At 42.3% G+C, this 18,321-nt stretch overlaps 1 protein-coding gene across 1 annotated transcript in view; it reads right to left on the bottom strand.

Annotated features, from left to right (window-relative positions):
• The window catches only part of adgrv1 (adhesion G protein-coupled receptor V1), an 810,104-nt gene that overhangs the window by 428,475 nt on the left and 363,308 nt on the right, over window positions 1–18,321 (bottom strand). The window contains exons 57-61 of the mRNA XM_068029668.1: window positions 14,047–14,226; window positions 10,977–11,138; window positions 7,302–7,422; window positions 7,022–7,145; window positions 4,680–4,818 (exon numbers count right to left, since the gene is read on the bottom strand). Of these exons, the coding sequence (XP_067885769.1) occupies window positions 4,680–4,818; window positions 7,022–7,145; window positions 7,302–7,422; window positions 10,977–11,138; window positions 14,047–14,226 (726 nt within the window). The remainder of the gene's footprint in view (window positions 1–4,679; window positions 4,819–7,021; window positions 7,146–7,301; window positions 7,423–10,976; window positions 11,139–14,046; window positions 14,227–18,321) is intronic.

Genomic DNA, 18,321 nt, shown 5'->3' with positions numbered 1-18,321 from the left:
CTCTTGGTCGCTTTTTCCTCTTCTCTTTCTAACCTTTGGCCAGCCTTGTGCCTGCCTGTCCTCTTTTGTTCTCGGCGGGGGTCCCTTACGGTTCACCAGCCCTCTGCTGGACAGTCCTCCTAACACCAGTACAGGACTTAGGGGTGCAGGTTTCACTGTAGGTTGGGGTTTCCCCTCAACCTGACACATGTGGCAACTCCTGCAGTACTCCACCACATTCTTGTGGAGTTTTGGCCGGTCAAACTGCTGTCTTATGCAGACTTTGGTCTTTCGTATACCGGCATGTACAGCCACCATAGTCTCGTGGGCCCTTCTTAATCCTTCTCTCCAGTACTTTTGCAGCACCACTAACTGGTGAACTACTGTCCACTCCTTACTCTCAGGTCTGTGAGGAGAACTTAATTTCCTCATCAGTACCTCATTCTTTAAACACTAGCAGTCAGGGACTCCCTCTGCTTCACTATCAGACTGGGCCGCCTGTGCTAACTCTCGCAGTACTGGGTTGGCTCGCTGAGCTTCAGTTAAGGCAAATCCATTTAATTCATTCCCTGGGTCTCCTAACTTTCCAAAGAAAGCCTCAGACAGACAGACCTGGTCATCTGCCTGCAGTGCTAATTCAGTCTTCTCTGGGGGAGCTGGTTTGATCAAGGCTTGATCCACTAAACATTCAGGGAAGCTGCAAGGGTCCGTCTCCTGCCACTGCCCTGTCTCTCTGACTTCCTGCGGTCTTTCTTTCACTACTGAGGGTGGGGGGCTACCACCTTCACCCCCACCAGATCATTACTGAGGAGCAGGTCAACCCCGTCACAGGCAAACTAGGGACAATCCCTAAGGTCACCGGTCCCAAAACTAGGTCGCACTCCAGATGCACCCAGTGTACAGGTATAGGCATACACTGCCCTCCAATACTATTCACCACCATTCTGGTGTTCACTGCACTCTCTGGGGGAAAGGTCAGGCATTTTTCCAGTAAAAGGGATCTAGTGACCCCTGTGTCCCTGAGAATAATTATGGGCTAGCTGGCCCCACTCGAGGGGTATAGAGTTACCCTCCCGTCAGACACAAAATCCTGATAATCTTCAGGGATTTTAGTACCTTTTCCCATACTCACAGTAGCAGTTTCCCTGGGTCTGTCTGCTGCTGTGGTTAAGGCTACAGCTTGCTCTGCCGTGCTCTCCTTCAGGATTCCTTCTCCAACAATGAGCAGGTGTGCCCTGATTAACCCGACAGGTTTTCCCTTTAGTTTCCAGCTGTCAGCTTTTAGGAGACCAGCTTTATTACAATAGAAGCACAGAGGTCTCCAAGTCTCACTCTTGCTCACAGCGCCTTCCTTTTTGGCTAGTGGAGGACCCCCTGCATCTCCTGCTTTTCTTTCTCTCTCAGGGCTGCTTGGGCTCCTATCACCTTCCCACCCTTGGTCCTTTTCGGATTTGTGGAGATGATTAGGAAAGGTTTTCCCCTGGGAAACTGACTTAAAAATCAAAGCAAACTCATCAGCCAGAACAGCTGCTTGCCAGGCTCTCTGAACCTGCTACTCCTCTACATGTGTCTTTATGGAGAGTGGGAGAGAGTTTTTAAATTCCTCTAACAGAATTACTTCTCTGATATTCTCACAGCTGAGCTGTACTTTAAGAGCCCTCAGCCACTGGTCAAAAGCCAGCTGTTTACTTCTTTCAACTCCAGATAAGTTTGATCAGCTTGCTTCCTGAAGATTCTAAACTTTTGGTGATAGGCTTTGGGTACTAATTCATACGCCCCGAGGATAGCATTTTTTGTCAGTTCATAATTTGATGAACTCTCATCTGGCAACAGGGAATAAACCTCATGGGCTTTTCCGGTTAGCTTGCTTTGTAATAAAAAGGGCCAGGTCTCAACTGGCCATTTTAGCTGCCTTGCCAGTTTCACAAAGGACACAAAAAATTTCTTCCACATCCTCCTCATTGAATTTTGGAATTAGTTGAGCTAGTTTCAACAATTCTGTACCCAGCCCTGAATTACACTCCTCCATATTGGCCATGCTTTCACTAGGGTTACTTTGTCGCCCCTAGTTAACTCAAACCGCTTCAGCTCTCTCTCTTTGCATTCCTTCCAGAATATTCTTTCTCTCTCTCTCGTCTCCCTTTTCCTTCATGTTCCTTCTGGAAGACTCTTTCTGTCTCCCACTCCTGTCTCTCTTTCTTTTTCCTCTAATTCAAGTTTCCTCTGTTCCAATTGTAGCTTTGCTAACAATACCTTTTCAGCGTCTACTTCTAACCCTGCTTCTGCTTCTTCAGATTCAAGGGAAAAATGGTTGGCCACTAGTCTTAGGAGTTCAGACTTCCTAGCCTTGCCACATACAGTGATCCCACACTGCTCAGCCATTCTTCTCAGCTCCTCCATAGACAGTGCTTTTAACTTATCCCAAGTTACTTCACCCTGGTTTGGGGAGCTACTAGCTTCTGTTGCAGACAGGTTAGTATTGAAGCACACACAACCACAGGAAAAATTGTATTGGAATCTTGCTCCTTTTTGATTTTTTTGATTGGGAACAATTTGGCTTCCCACTTCCAATTTCTCTTGTTTGTCTGTGGGTAAAATCCAGGACGGTAGCCCCCAAATTTCTGTTATGACCTGGTGAGAAAGGGATTTCCTCTCAGCCCTCACCTGGTCTTACCATGACAGGGTTATATTTTAAACACACCGTGTTTTTAGCTCTCCTTTGGTGAATCCTTGTTCACTGTTTTCCAATTATAAGGCAAAGAAACCAGCACAACAGGTTTTCTTAAGTTTAAAGAAGAAAGCTTGAAATTTATTAAACTTAAACTTCCTCCAATTCGGTTAATGCCTACGGATACACGACGTACCCACACTAGTATGCATATGCGATACACACATGCAGATAGAGACAGAACAGAGCAGAAGAAATAAAGTGGAAAAGTTTTGAGGCAATCTCTGAAGAGGGTTTTTGTTCCAGATCTTCGAGATCACTGTAGAATCCTTGATTGTAGGTAGATCTTGCTTTTCATTGGGGCTCAGTATTCTTTTTAAACCTTGTTTGCTGTAGGAGACTTTTCTCTCTTGGGGTTCATGTATCTTCCATGGATTTGGAATTCTGTGAGAAAGAGATGGAAGCAGACAGGAGAGGCTGTGGCCAGCCAGCCAGGGAGGTCTTTTCAGTCCAGGAGCAAACAGACACTCTCCATTCAAACTCTTTGTATAATTCAGAAAAAACAGGTTGCCAAGCAGGTTAGTCATGTGACCAACTGGCCTGACCACGTCTGTTTGTGGATTCTCTGGTCTTAGCCGACCCTGGAATGTCTCTTCTTACACACAATACATGGTGCTCAAAGTCCATTGTGGGTTAAACTGGATAAGGGAAGTAACCCCTTTTGTCTCTACAAGCACTGTCTATTAATATGAACATGTATTTCCAGCCAAGGGCCTGGTGATTCATTTAAACAAGTCCTTTCTTCATTTCAGCAACATTTTTCAAATCAATGTTGATATGACATAATTAATATGCCTCATTATTGGCTGGTGGGGGTCTAGCGTGACAGATATTATAGATGTACAGCATTTAAAAAGGAATTGAACAAAGGCAAGAGAGAAGGAAAAATGCACACACATAGACAAGAAGAACTGACTTGTGAAGTGCTCAAATTAAAAACAGAAGATACTTAAATGGCTGAAGTAATATTAAGACAGAGATGAGGAGAATCTTTTTCTCTCAGAGGGTCGTGAGTCTTTGGAATGCTCTTCCTCAAAAGGGGGTGGAAGCAGAGATTTTGAATATTTTTAAGGCAAAGATAGATAGATTCTTGATAAGCAAGGGGTAGGTGGAAATGTGGATTGAGGTTACAATCAGATCAGCCATGATCCTGTTGAAGTGCGGAGCAGAGCCGAGGGGCCGAGTGGCCTACTCCTGCTCCTAATTCATATGTTCGTAACATGAAACAATAGGAGGCATAATGAGAGAAATTACAAAAAATTAAAGACATTTATGAGACTTAAAAGAGCATGCAAGAAGTAAGGTGGTCAGGGCAAGGCAGGTATTTTAGGCGGGGTGGTGAAATGGATTGGTAGTTGGGTGAAGTGCTTCCCTGGAAACATTGCGCTGGCCGAGCAGTCTATACCCTTGGTGCTGGCTTATTTTTTCCTTCTCCCAGCTCTTTACTAGTTTTTCTCTCTCCCTTGCCTTAATACTATTTCTTTTTAAATGCTGTTCTTCTGTAATATCTACTAGTTCTGAAACATTGGCTCATTTGTTCTCTCTGAAGATATTGGATGACCTGCTACATGTTTTCAGCATTTCATATATTTGCTACAAACTCAACAGTATCTGAGACATGTTATATTATATTTGATAAGCCAAGAACTTATGATATTAAGTTTGAAGTAGTGTTAAGCTATTTATCTACAGGAAACACTAATATCTGGTGAGGTAAAAACAATAATTACTATACAGTCCCCACCACTTATACGATAGTGAAAACTTCTCAAAGTATCTTGTGTTCTTGTGCTAATGCTAAGCAGTTGCAAGCCTGATCATTCCTCCCTTTCCCGAATCCCCTTAATAAAGAGCATTGAGGACAACTGTGGCACTTTTACTGTCATATCGACTAAGGTCAGCTAATTCCCCACAGACCAATGATCAAACTTCTTCGACTGACTCATTTCAAACTTTATTCGATTTCTTGTACCTGTATCAAAATGGTGGCAGATGACTGCCTGTCACGCATTAGAAGTGCTCCGCTTGTTTCAACAAATTCATTCAGAAATGCTGGAATTATGATCCAGTTAACTGTAACTTCACCAAAAATTCCTGGACCACGAACTAATCTGTAGCAAAATAAAAAGTAAAAATATTCTTCTGCCAAATATTATAAATAGATATACTTTGTGAATTTATTAACACAACTACATTCTAAAAGTTATGTAATGGTTGATCCAATCTCCTTTTGTCAACAAATCAAAATATTCTGTAGTGATCATGCTGAATGGGCGCATATATAACATTCCGTGCTTTCTTCCTTTTTTTACCAAAAGTAAAGTTTTGAAACTACGGGCTGAATTTTATTAGCGAGTGACTTCGCCGGCCTTCCGACATGGAAGTTCTGCCGCCGAGCCCCCGCGATATTATGCGCAGGGGCTCAATTAAAAAGAGGAGGTGGTGCGGCCGCCCCCGAAGATTTAGAGGGGCAGCTGCCGCGGCACTGGCAACGGTGTCCGGTGCCACCACGCAGGAACTGGCTCCATTTTTAAAGGGTTTCCAGCCCTTAGAAGATATTTAAATGATTAAAGAGACCAGTTATTTCCTAATTTAGATCAAGTTTTGGCCACATCTGCAATCCCCTCTCCCACTCCCCCAATGCACATGGTCATTTTTTGTGCCTATCCCCCCCAAAAAAACTAGTTAGACCTTTCCCCCCGACCTTTATCCCATTTGACCCTAAACCCCTTCCCACCATCCCCACACACAATGAAAAATGTGTTCAACACTTCCTCCCACCCCCACCACCCTGATAATTTTACTCCTCCCCCCTCCCCACCAGTGTCTCACTTTGGAACTCAGTATGGAAATCCAAAGGCGCACGAGTTGCCATCGGCAGTTGTAAAATCGGCGTGGGATGGCCACCACGAGCAGTTAAGTTCATTTACATCTAATTTATGTTCATGCGAATATTTAGAAGAAGGAGGCCATACCGAGGTCCCCCCGCTGCCAGTAATATGCGGCGGGCCCTTCTCGACGACGGGGTGGAGGCGGGCCTCTCCCCGCAGAATTTTATAGGACCCCCCCCCCCCCACTGCCGTCGTCGAGGGGCTGGTAAAATTCAGCCCTACAAATTTGTGTGTGTGCTGTGATGACTTCATGTAATATGTATAGTCCATGTAAGCATGTACGATAACATCCAAATTTGTAACAATGCATGTTTTCTGAGGAGGAATGATTACAAGGGGTTGAATTTTAACCATCCGCCACCAGGAGCGGTGGTGTGCGAAAAAATGGCGGCCCGCAAGCGCAAGCCATTACCGCAATGCCACTGCGATCTCCCATGCGACGGCTCATTTAAATACCCTGCTAAGCCCGCCGACCGCCCCCCCCCCCCCCCCCTCACCCAACCACATGGAGGGTTGGGCTCTCCGACGCCAGCAATGGCGTCAGCTGCCTGTGTGCAGGTACTGGTGTCATTTTTAAAAGGCAGCCAGTCCTGCTGGCATATTTACATTTTTAAAGGGAACCAACCCCCTCACTGTTCAAATCAAAATTCTATCGTCCCTTTCCCACCCCCAATAACAACAATTAAATGTCGACCCTTCCCCCCCAAAACGCTTACCTTTCAAATATGACCTTACCCCCCCCAAACTGAACAAAGTTCGCAGTTCACCCCAACCCACCATCCCCTACACTAATGACTAAAGTTTGACCCCGTTCCCCACATCTACCACCACCCCCCTTCCCGCCCCCGGCACTGAAAATCTCACATTCCCCGCCACCTTTCCCCAGACGGGAAAGTGAAGGCGCGAGAGTGCCGGCTGCCGCTCTGAAGATTTCACCCCGACTGTTAGATTGCAGGTAAGTGTATTTAAATGTATGCATTACCAAATGTTAATCCAGGTCGCCCACCAGCGAGGGCGCTGCCACGGAGCCTCACCGTCGCCGGGAAGGTTGGGCCCAGCCCTCCCAGCATCGGGCTCTGTGGCCGGCTGCTGCCGGAACAATCTTCTGGCATACCCACCCCCGCCATGGAACCCAATGTCGGCGGCCCTGTAAAATCCAGCCCAAGATGTGGGCTTGTCAATAGATGGCCTATATCATTCAGGTAGCTTCAGTAAGGTAGATCGAACATCACTAAACATTGTAAACTGGACCTTCATGAGCTTGTAGCTTAAAACAGTGAAAAAGATACATAACTGGAACCTTAAGAATCTGCAATTTCTGCTTTAAAAAAATTGTGCCTGAAGCAATTTAAGAATGGATTGATTAACTTATCGATTAATCTTAATGGCTTCTGCAAAAAGTGATTTCAAAAATGCCACATACATTATTAGCGCAGTTCCATTGTAGCTGCTGACTGGTTCTCCAATTAGAATATGCTTGGTTGATTCAGCTATGGCAATCATCCCAGATGCTGCACTATCAGCCAAAATAATGATAGTGGCACTTCCTGTGGAAGAAACATTCTTTCTGTCAGATGAATAATCCAGAGGAAATTTTGTTTTCTAAATGTAAAGCTTCAAAAAGCCTGTATTTCTGTTTGTCTACATTTGTTACTAATTATTGTTAAAACTGTTACACTGCCAAATGAATCTAACACACTTACCATATACAGGAGATATTTCTGCAGTATTAGTGGCAGATACCAGCCGAATCATATAATGCTCTTCTCCCTCCAGAAAAGCATCTGGATAAATGCGTAAAACAAGTGTTTTTTTGGTTTCAGTCTAATATAAGAAAAGAGAAACGGATTACTAACATTTTTGTTCATATACAGATGAAATGTTTCCTGTATTTAGTTTGACATTATGTGACATATAATTAAAAATGTGCAGCTGATTGCAAGTTATGAACCTCACCTATACCTTCCTGGTGAAATGCCGAGCAAAGACTAGGCTCTTCCCCAGAGGTCACGGAAAGTTAATTACCAGGGCACTTAGAAAAATTCAAGGTAATCAGGCAGAGTCAACATGGTTTTGTGAAAGGGAAATCATGTTTAACCAATTTATTGGAGTTCTTTGAGGGAGTTACATGTGCTGTGGATAAAGGGGAACCGGTGGATGTACTGTACTTAGATTTCCAGAAGGCATTTGATAAGGTGCCACATCAAAGGTTATTGCAGAAAATAAAAGCTCATGCTGTAGGGGGTAACATAATGGCATGGATAGAAGATTGGTTAGCTAACAGGAAAAAGAGGGTAGGTATAAATGGGTCATTTTCCAGTTGGCAAGATGTAACGAGTGGTGTGGCACAGGGATCTGTGCTGGGGCCTCAACTTTTTACAATTTATATAAATGACTTAGAAGGAGGGACCGAAGATATGGTTGCTAAATTTGCTAAAGACACAAAGATAGGTAGGAAAATAACTTGTGAAGAGGACATAAGGAGGCTCCAAAGGGATATAGATAGGTTAAGTGAGTGGGCAAAGACCTGGCAAATGGAGTATAATGTGGGAAAGTGTGAAATTGTCCACTTTGGCAGGAAGAATAAAAAAGAAGCATATTATCTAAAAGGTGAGAGATTGCAGAGCTCTGAGATGCAGAGGGATTTGGGTGTCCTAATGCATGAATCGCAAAAGGTTAGTATTCAGATACAGCACGTAATTAGGAAAGCTAACAGAATGTTATCGTTTATTGCGAGGGGAATTGAATACAAAAGTAGGGAGGTTATGCTTCAGCTATACAGGGCATTGGTGAGACCATATCTGGAGTACTAAGTACAGTACTGGTCTCCTTATTTAAGGAAGGATGCAAATGCGTTGGAGGCAGTACAGAGAAGGTTTACTCGGCTAATACCTGGAATGGGTGGGCTGTCTTATGAGGAAAGATTGGACAGGCCAGGCATGTATCTGCTGGAATTTAGAAGAGTAAGAGGTGACTTGATTGAGACATACAAGATCCTGAGGGGTCGTGACAAGGTGGATGTGGAAAGGATGTTTCCCCTTGTGGAAGAATCTCAAACTAGTGGTCACTGTTTAAAAATAAGGGGTCACCCATTTAAGACAGAGATGAGGAGAAATGTTTTCTTTCAGAGGGTCGTGAGTCTTTGGAATTCCCTTCTCCAAAAGGTAGTGGAAGCAGAGTCTTTGAATATTTTTAAGGCAGAGGTAGATAGATTCTTGATAAGCAAGGGGGTGGAACGTTATCGGGGGTAGGTGGAAATGTGGAGTAGTCAGTTCAGCCATGAACTTATTGAATGGCGGAGCAGGCTCGAGGGGTCGAGTGGCCTACTCCTGTTCCTAATTCATACGTTCGTAAAATCTATGGATCAATAAAGAAGTTAGAAACAAAATAACAATGAAGAAGAACTGGAGAGTTGGCAATGCAATACCTATTTTTGAAAAGGGAGGCACAATTAACCCAATTAATTACAGGCCAGTTGGATTAATATTTATGGTAGGGAAAATTTTACATGCTTCAATTAAGGATGGAATATTAAATCTCGATTGAGGAAGAGGTAAAGCTTAAGAGCCTGATGAAAGATATAATAATAAATAAAAGGAAAATATTACAGAAAGTACTGAAGGAGAACAGGGAACTGGGACCGGCTTGGATACAACCAGGAATCCTGAGGGAAAAGGGGGAAAATGTATTGAGGGTCGAGAAATATTTCAGGTTTCTGTTGAGAGTAGATGATTACTGACAGACTGAAGAGTGGCCAATATATATCCATCTTCAAAAAGGGATAAAACTAACCTGGATAATTGCAAATCAGTTAGTTAAATATCTGTGGTAGGGAAAAATCTGAATGCTTTTAATTAAGGATGAAATTAATAATTATCTAGAAGAAGAGAAATTACTTAGAAGCAGCCAACATGGATTTCAGAAAGAATATCATGCTTGACACACCTCATAGAGTTTTTAAAGAGGTGGCAGATATGGTGGACAAGGGGGGATGTGATGTGACATGGACTTTCAGAAAGTTTTCAACTAGGTACCACACAGGAGACTACTGGAGAAAATTAAGTGTATGGAATGAGGGTGAGGATAGCAAACTTTATTAAGAACTAGCTAGAAGGAAGGAAACAGAACGGGAATTATGGACAGTTTCTCAGCATGGTTGGAAGAAAGTAGTAGTATCTTACAATGATTGGTTCTGGGCCTGTTCCTGTTCACTGTGTACATCAATGGTCTGGATATAAGGCGAGAGGGAGTAGTGTCCAAATTTGCCGATTATACTAACATAGGAAGCATCGTAAATAAATCTGAGGACAAAGAAAACTGCAAGCTGCAAGTGGCAGATGGAATTCAATGTCAGTAAATGTGAGTTGGTACATTTCGGTTTCTAAAAAAGGTAATAATTATACTTTGAATGGGGGATAGCTAGGTAATGTGGGAGAGCAAAGGGATTTGACAGTTCAGATTCACAAGACATTAAAAGCAGCATCATTAGTTAATAAGCCTATATGTTTCATGGCAAGAGGTACAGAATATAAAGGTCAAGATGTAAAGGTGAACTTAAATAACACTTTGGTAAGACTTCAGCTGATGTAGTCAGTTAGTTTTGGGCTCCACACTATAGGAAAGATGTTGAGGCAATAAAGGGGGTACATGGGATGCTTTGATAGAGGTGTTTGAAATTATGAAGGAATGGGACAGAATAGATTGAAAAAGAGAGGGCAAAACTGAACCTTGTTATGCCTGTTTTGCAGTGCAAACCAAAACAAAGCAATTCACATTTGAGAGTCTATGTCCCGTACTCTAATGATGTCTGAAAGACGTTTAACACCATATTAGCTCAAATGATATTCAGCAATCCCTGGCTGACACCTTAAACAAACATTAGGCATCTTGCATACTGTAATGAGGGACTTCAAGAGTGGAGCATGTGCCAGGCATGCTCCATTCAGTTTTTCCAAGTTCTTTGGCGGTCTAACCAGCAGTCCTTAAAGGAATTGCTGGAGATCACCAACAGAAAAGGCTTTTTTCTTTCTTTTTAACTTACCTTAATGTGGAGTCAAAAGGATGAGGAGTTGTCCTCCTGGATTCACAGCACTATTGTGGGCTGATGACCCACAGTCATCCCTCGTCCCTTCCATTCACCTCCCTATAATTTCTTTGACCATTAATGTAAAAACCATTGTACTTTTCTTCCTTGCATAGTTAGATTAACTAGGATTAATGTTTAATTTAAATTAAATTGTAAAAAGTGCTATGCCAACTGGGGCAATGAAGTTTATCACAAGGAAATGCTTCATTTTCTTTAGGTTTTACTGCAGTTTAATTAAGTTCAAATGCATATTCTGCTAGTCTGTTTCTATTATTATACATATGCTTTGTACCTGATTGAAGGACAATGTTCCAGCAAGGGGTGTGAGGTCATCCATTGCAGAATGATCCACCTGCCAAACAATCTGGGCTGAGCCATGACCATCATCACGATGGACTGTAAAGGACACCAGACCAGCTGGATCATCAGATGTCTGTGGCTCTTGAACAGTCACCTAAAAGAACACAACTGTACGTTATTGTACAATAACCACAGCTGTCTGTTCTGTTTCTCTGACATCTCTATGAAAGTGGAAGTGCACAGTTTTCAGTTGCATTATTCATATAATATTAAAACTATACACTACACGATTAACATATATAGTCCACAAATGATGTTGAAATAACTAAGGATGAAGTTGAAAGATTTGAGGTGTCAGCAGACTTAGTGTTTAATATGTCCATTCACTGCAAAGCAGCAATCAACAAAGCAAACAGAATGTTTAACTATATAGTGTAAAGTTCAGCCTACACTTTGGGTGTTATATTCAGTTCTGGTCATTCGGAACAAGGAGACCTTCAAGCTCTGGAGATGGTGCATAGAACAGATGTTAAGCTGATGGCTCATGTAAGAGGACTGAGTTATGAAACAAAACCTGGATAGACTTCAGTTTTTCAGCCTTGAAAGGAGGCAACTGAAAGGGGATTTCCTAGAGGTATACAAGACAATACTTAGTAAGGTATAGCTGGAATATTATTTCAAATTAAATTGCATTAGGAGGAGAGGATTCAAAGTAGTGAAAGGCAAGTTTAATGTCAATATTAATATTTTCTTTCAATACAGTGATCAAAATGTGGAATGAAATTCTGGGTAGGATATTGGAGTCAAAAGCCCTGGAATGACTTAAGGAACAGCTGACTTTGCAATGGGAGACTGTAACTTCTTGTGTGGATGAGCTAGATGGGTCTTTATCTGTATGCACCTTTTGATGTTGATCATCAGGAATGTGGATAAAAGGGAAGGTAGAAGCAGCTGGAGAAAGAAAGTTTATACTAATACTTGAAAAATTTAAATGAAAGTGAAATATTGCAGCAGTTAAATTTTCCATTTTCTGGATGTATATGAGGAATGACAAAGGTTAAAAATGAAATGTTCATGCTGCAAATATACAGCTGTTATCAAACACCTACATGAGATATGGTCAGATGGAATCTAAAGACTCTGACAATATGCTGTAATGCCTGAAGAATATTTTCAACTATACCTCTATATTTTTCTTTCCCATATTTTCTGTACTATTAATCTAGCAGCAATTCTCAGGAGTCTCTCTTTCTGAGATCAGGCTTTTGAATGCCTGGAACTCCACTAGTCGCCCGCCAGAGCTTTCCTCCCAAAAATATGGCAAGTCTACTTTGATATTTATGAGCAAGATTACTGATTTGCTATCAACAGCAAAATCTGAAGGCAGCTTTGTATTCTAGATTAATCTCCACTCTGAAATGAATTGTAATTTTACATTCCTATAAATTACTAACAATCCTTACATGGCTTTGAGAAAGACGAGATTGTTCTCTGGGCAAGGTTTAAATCCATTCTCCAGTGGTGAAATGCAATTAAAAGCAAAGTCTTTCTCACTATTGTCTCCTAGATGGTGCGACTCGTCTACCCAGTAAAATGTGGCATTCTGATCGTATATGTGCCTCTGGCTGCCATGTCAACGTAGTTCATTGATAAACCATGGGCTAAATTTTCCCAGCCCATTGGGGTTGTGCTTGGAGGCAGGAGGGCTGGCAATATGGCGAGGGAAGGCGTCGAGTGAGGAACTTGGCGGCTTGGCCGAGCCACATAAGTAGCCAATTAATGGCCACTTCCCCCTTCCGCAGGCATTTTGCCCACATTGGGAGGGCCCGCTGTTGCATGGCTGGACCGCCAGGTAAACAAACCCTGGCAGCCGCCTAGCTGGATCCCAGGGGATGGAAGGTCCCCCCTTTATGGGCACTCCATGACCCATGGAGGCATCCCCCAGCAGCAATGGCCACCCCCACGGCAACAGCACCGCCCGTGCACCGCAACTACCCCCCTGGTCCCCCCAGTCACCAGGGCCTGACTTCCCGAAAAAACCTCACTTCTCTTCAAGGGCATCTCAATGGTGAGGTACCCTCATTCTGGAGCTGCAGCCTCAGTGCTGGCCACTGCTGAGCTGCCAGCCGTCATATTTGGCCAGCAGCTCTTTGGAGTGAGCTGCTGTCCTCAATTATCCTCAAATGTCCCAGGGTCCCACCATCTGCTACAGCCAGGTCACCTCCCGCTGTCAGCCCCGGTGGTGGGTCTTCGAAGACCCCCGTAAAATTCAGCCCCATGATTCAAACATGACAAGCTGGCAAAGGCCAATAATTCTTCCCCACTGATGGGCAACAGTGTCCCTGCATAACTCCTTATCCAACAACCTAGGGGAGAATTGAAGCAAGAAAGCTGGAATGGTAACTCTCCCAGGGATCTTCCATGTTGGGAGTAAAGCACTCATACTGGTCTGGTCTACCCAGTTTTGTTGAAGTTAAAATGTTCTATCATACTGCACCAACTGGTACCGCCCCGCTCACAACTAAAGAATCAATTTATTCTTATTGACAATTTTGTATCACAGAGCTGAGAAGGACAGCATGCTCAAATGCTTAAAAATCATTTTATTAATATTCCAGCTATTCATGGAAATCGTTTTAAACGTCCTTAAGCTTTATTTGCTTACAGTTCTATCAACTTCAATCATATTACTGCAAAACACTTGAGACTGGGGGTAAAAATCATCTGAACAGTAGTACAAAATGGGTAATAACGCATCTTCAGCCTGTTTTAAACTCCATCTGATTTTTTTTCCATTGACTTGGATGAAAAAGTAAATTGGGCAGAGTATAAAATGGGCTGATGAAGCCCTCTAGTCCATTTTGCACTAGTAAAGATAAATTTCACCCCCTGTATTAGTATAATTGTGATATTGAGAGTTATTAGTAATAAAGTTTCTATCTGCAAGTACATAACTTTTCTTGTAATTTTGGAGATATCCATCCTTAGCCAGATTCTAAATAAATGTAGCCACTGAATCTGAGCAGTAGGAAATATTGAGAAAAAAGGAAAATATTACTCACAGACCGTTCCTCAAACCCAAACACTCCAACAGGTGAGTCATTGTTTGGAATGTTGATAGTAACTACAATATCATCCCCCAGTTTGGCACCTCCTATCACTCGAATCAGGATAACACTGAATGTCTCCAGAAATTCTGTCAGATTATCATCCACTATCATGATCTCCAGAACAGCAGAAGACTACAAAAAGGGAAGAATGAAAACATATTGCATACTGAGAGTTTATATTTCATGAATTTGCAATTAAGAGAGTTTAAGACCAGAGAATCATATTTGTTTAGTTCTCCATCCATTTCATGAAGACAAAATTTGGGGTTGTTGATGCCTCAGCTATTTAAAAATCACATTTTTAAAAATGTGCAATATTTGTGCACTTTATGCAGTATTCCTGAAACTTTAAACCAAACAGTGTCATGGTACAATGACAATGGATAAAAATTGCAAATAGATTTCAAACCGTGACTTATTTTGTATTCAGTCAGTTTTCTTAGTAATTGTAACAGTAAAAGGTTTAAAAAAAAAAATTAACTTATTTATTAGATTCTTGGGAAATTGAGGCCGGTTCTGGGGTGGATGGTATCTGTACAGGCCGGACGGCTTGCATCTCAACAGAGCCAGGACTGTGCATGTTCTTGCCAGGTAGTTTGCTAGTGCGTTGGGAAGGTTTTAAACAAAATTGACAGGGGGATGGGAACCATGTACCACATTAGAGAGGAGGAACAAGGTGCACAAAGAATTGGGAGAGACTGATAGAACCTGTAGTATTGTGCTCTCTTTCTTTTGTGTATAGCTGTTAAGCAGATCAGTAAGTCTTCTTAAAGAAAGACACAGGCTTGATACTCATGTTCAATACAATACTCTTTATTACCTTAACTATTTACATGTTACTCCCACAAGACCTGGACCTGAGCTGTACATGTTACTCAGGTCCAAGTCTTGTCCTTGCTGCTGTGCGTGCTCTGTGTGCAGGCCATGTGCTCAGTGTCCTTACAAAATGGCATCTCCTGTCTATATATACATATGTGGTGACATCATCAGTAACATCGGTAGCCTGGTCTCTTAAAGGTAAGGTTACCTTACATTACAGTACTAGAGTAAGAAATAGTAAGTTACTAGATGGAATCAAATTAAGAAGGAATGTAATAAGATAAAAAATAGATTTACTGTGCATGTCTGTGCACGCACAGAGTGTGCTAAATAAGGTTGGTGAACTGCAGTCACATGGGAATATGATGTTGTGGGGATAACAGAAACCTGGCTCAAAAAAGGGCAGGACTGGGTACTAAATATTCCTGGATACAAGGTGGTTAAGAAACTTGGGGAAGGAAAGAAGAAGGAGTGGTCGCAGCATTGATTAAGGAGAATATTACAGTACTGGAGAGAGAGGATATCCTAGAGGGATCAAGTGTAGAATGTATTTGGTTAGAGCTAAGAAACAATAGACGTGCCATTACACAGGTGGGTGTATTGTAGAGGTCACCAACTAGTGGGAAAGATAGAGAGGAACAAATTTGCAAGGAAATTAGAGAGGTACAAAAATTATAGAGTAGTTATAATGGGGGACTTGAATTATCCTCATATAGACTGGGATAGTAATAGTGTAAAGAGCAAAGAGAGGAAAGAGTTTCTGAAGTGTGTTTAGGAGAATTTTCTAGATCATTTTGTTTCTGGCCCAGTGAGGAGATATTGCTGGATCTGGTTCTGGGAAATGATGTGGATCACGTGGCTCAAGTGTTTATTAGGGGAACATTTAGGGGACAGTGATCATTGTATCATAAGGTTTAGGCTGCCCATGGAAAAGGACAAGGAACAATCCAGAGTAAAAATAATTAATTGGGGGAGGGCCAATTTCAATGGTGAGAACAGATTTGGCCCAGGTAAACTGGAATCAAAGATTGGCAGGAAAAACTGTAATGGACCAATGGGCTGCCTTTTAAAGAGGAGATAGTTCAGGTACAGTCAAGGTGCATTCCCACAAGTGGGAAAGGTACGATAAACAAAGCCAGATCTCCCCGGATGATGAAAGAGATAGACACTAAGATGAAGCAAAAAAAGGATGCATATGGCAGATGTCATATTGACAATACAATGAGAACCAGGCTAAATACTGAAAGATCAGAGTGGAAGTTAAAAAAGAAATGAGAAGCAAAGAGAGAGTATGAGATGATAAAATAAATGGGAATACAAAAGTCTTGTATATGCATATAAATAGTAAACCCGTGATAAAAGGAGGAGTGTGGCCGATTAGGGACCAAAAAGGGGATTTACGCATGGAGGCAGAGGGCATGGCTGAGGTAATAAATAAATACTTTCCATCTGTCTTTACCAAGGAAGAAGATATTGCCAAAGTCATAATTGAGGAGGTAGTTGAGACACAGGATGGGCTAAAAATTGAGGAAGAGGAGCTATTGGACAGGCTGGCTGTACTTAAATTTGAGAAGTCACCAGGACCGGATCAGACACATCGGAGGATACTGAGGGAAATAAGGGTAGAAATTGCAGATGTACTGGTCATAATCTTCCAATCCTTCTTAGATAGAGGGGTGATGCCAGAATACTGGAGAATTGTAAGTGTTACACTCTTGTTCAAAAAAGGATGTAGGATAAACCCAGCAAATACAGGCCAATCAGTTTAATCTCAGTGGTGAGAAAGCTTTTAGAAACAATAATCTTGGACAAAATTCAGAGTCACTCGTACAAATGTAGATTAATTAAAGAAAGCCAGCATGGATTTGTCAAAAGCAAATGTGTTTAATTAACTTGATTTAGTTTTTTTGATGAGGTAACAGAGAGGGTTGCTATAGAGTCATTTATAGCATAGAAGGAGGCCATTCAGCCCATTGAGTCCATACCGGCTCTCCCCGGAGCAATCCAGTCAGTCCCGCTCCCCTGCTCGATCCCTGTAGCACTGCAAGTTTATTTCCTTCAAGTGCCCATCCAATTTCCTTTTGAAATCATTGATTGTCTCCACTTCCACCATCCTCGTGGGCAGCGAGTTCCAGGTCATTACCACTCGCTGCGTAAAAAAGGTCTTCCTCACATTTTACCTGCATCTTTTACCTAAAACCTTCAACCTACTCCTTATAATATCAGTTAATAGGAATAATTTTTCCTGTCTAACTTATCTAAGCCTGTCATAATCTTGTACACCTCTATCAAACCTCCCCTCAATCTCCTTTGCTCCAGAGAGAACAACACCATATTTTCCAGCCAAACAATCTAACTAAAATTCCCCATCCCGAGAAACATTTTGGTAAATCTCCTCTGCACCCTCTCAAGAACCCTTACATCCTTCATAATGCGTGGTGACCACACTTAAAAGTGGATAAAACCCCAGGCCCAGATGAGATGTATCCCAGGCTATTATGTGAGGCAAAGGAGGAGATAGCAGGGGCTCTGACAAAAATATTTAAATCCTCTCTGGCCACAGGAGAGGTGCCGTAGGACTGGAGGACAGCGAATGCGGTACCATTATTCAAGAAGGGTAGCAGGAATAAACCAGGTAATTAAAGGCCAGTGAGTCCAACATCAGTGGTAGGGAACCTATTGGAAAAAATTCTGAGTGACAGGATTAATCTCCACATAGAGAGGCAGGGATTAATCAAGGATAGTCAGCATGGCTTCGTCAGGGGGAGATCATGTCTAAGAAATTTGATTGAATTTTTTGAGGAGGTGACTAGGTGTGTAAATGAGGGTAAAGCAGTTGTTGTAGTTTACATGGACTTCAGTAAGGCTTTTGATAAGGTCCCACATAGAAGATTGGTCAAGAAGGTAAGAGCCCATGGGATCCAGGGCAATTTGGCAAATTGGATCCAAAACTGGCTTAATGGCAGGAGGCAGAGGGTGATGGTCGAGGGTTGTTTTTGTGAGTGGAAGGCTGTGACCAGTGGTGTACCGCATCAGTGCTGGGACCCTTGCTATTTGTAGTGTACATTAATGATATAGACGTGAATATAGGAGGTATGATAAGTAAGTTCGCAGATGACACGAAAATTGGTGGTGTCATAAATAGTGAGGAGGAAAGCCTTAGATTACAGGATGATATAGATGGGCTGGTAAGATGGGCAGAGCAGTGGCAGATGGAATTTAATCCTGAGAAGTGTGAGGTGATGCATTTTGGGAGGACTAACAAGGCAAGGGAATATACATTGGAGGTAGGACCCTAGGAAGTACAAAGAGTCAGCGGGACCCTGGTGTACTTGTCCATTGATCACTGAAGGCAGCAGCACAGGTAGATAAGGTGGTAGGAAGGCATATGGGATACTTGCCTTTATT

This window comes from Heterodontus francisci, chromosome 4 (assembly GCF_036365525.1).
Source record: "Heterodontus francisci isolate sHetFra1 chromosome 4, sHetFra1.hap1, whole genome shotgun sequence".
Taxonomy (NCBI): Eukaryota; Metazoa; Chordata; class Chondrichthyes; order Heterodontiformes; family Heterodontidae; genus Heterodontus; species Heterodontus francisci.
This window is presented reverse-complemented; position numbering and strand designations above follow the sequence as displayed.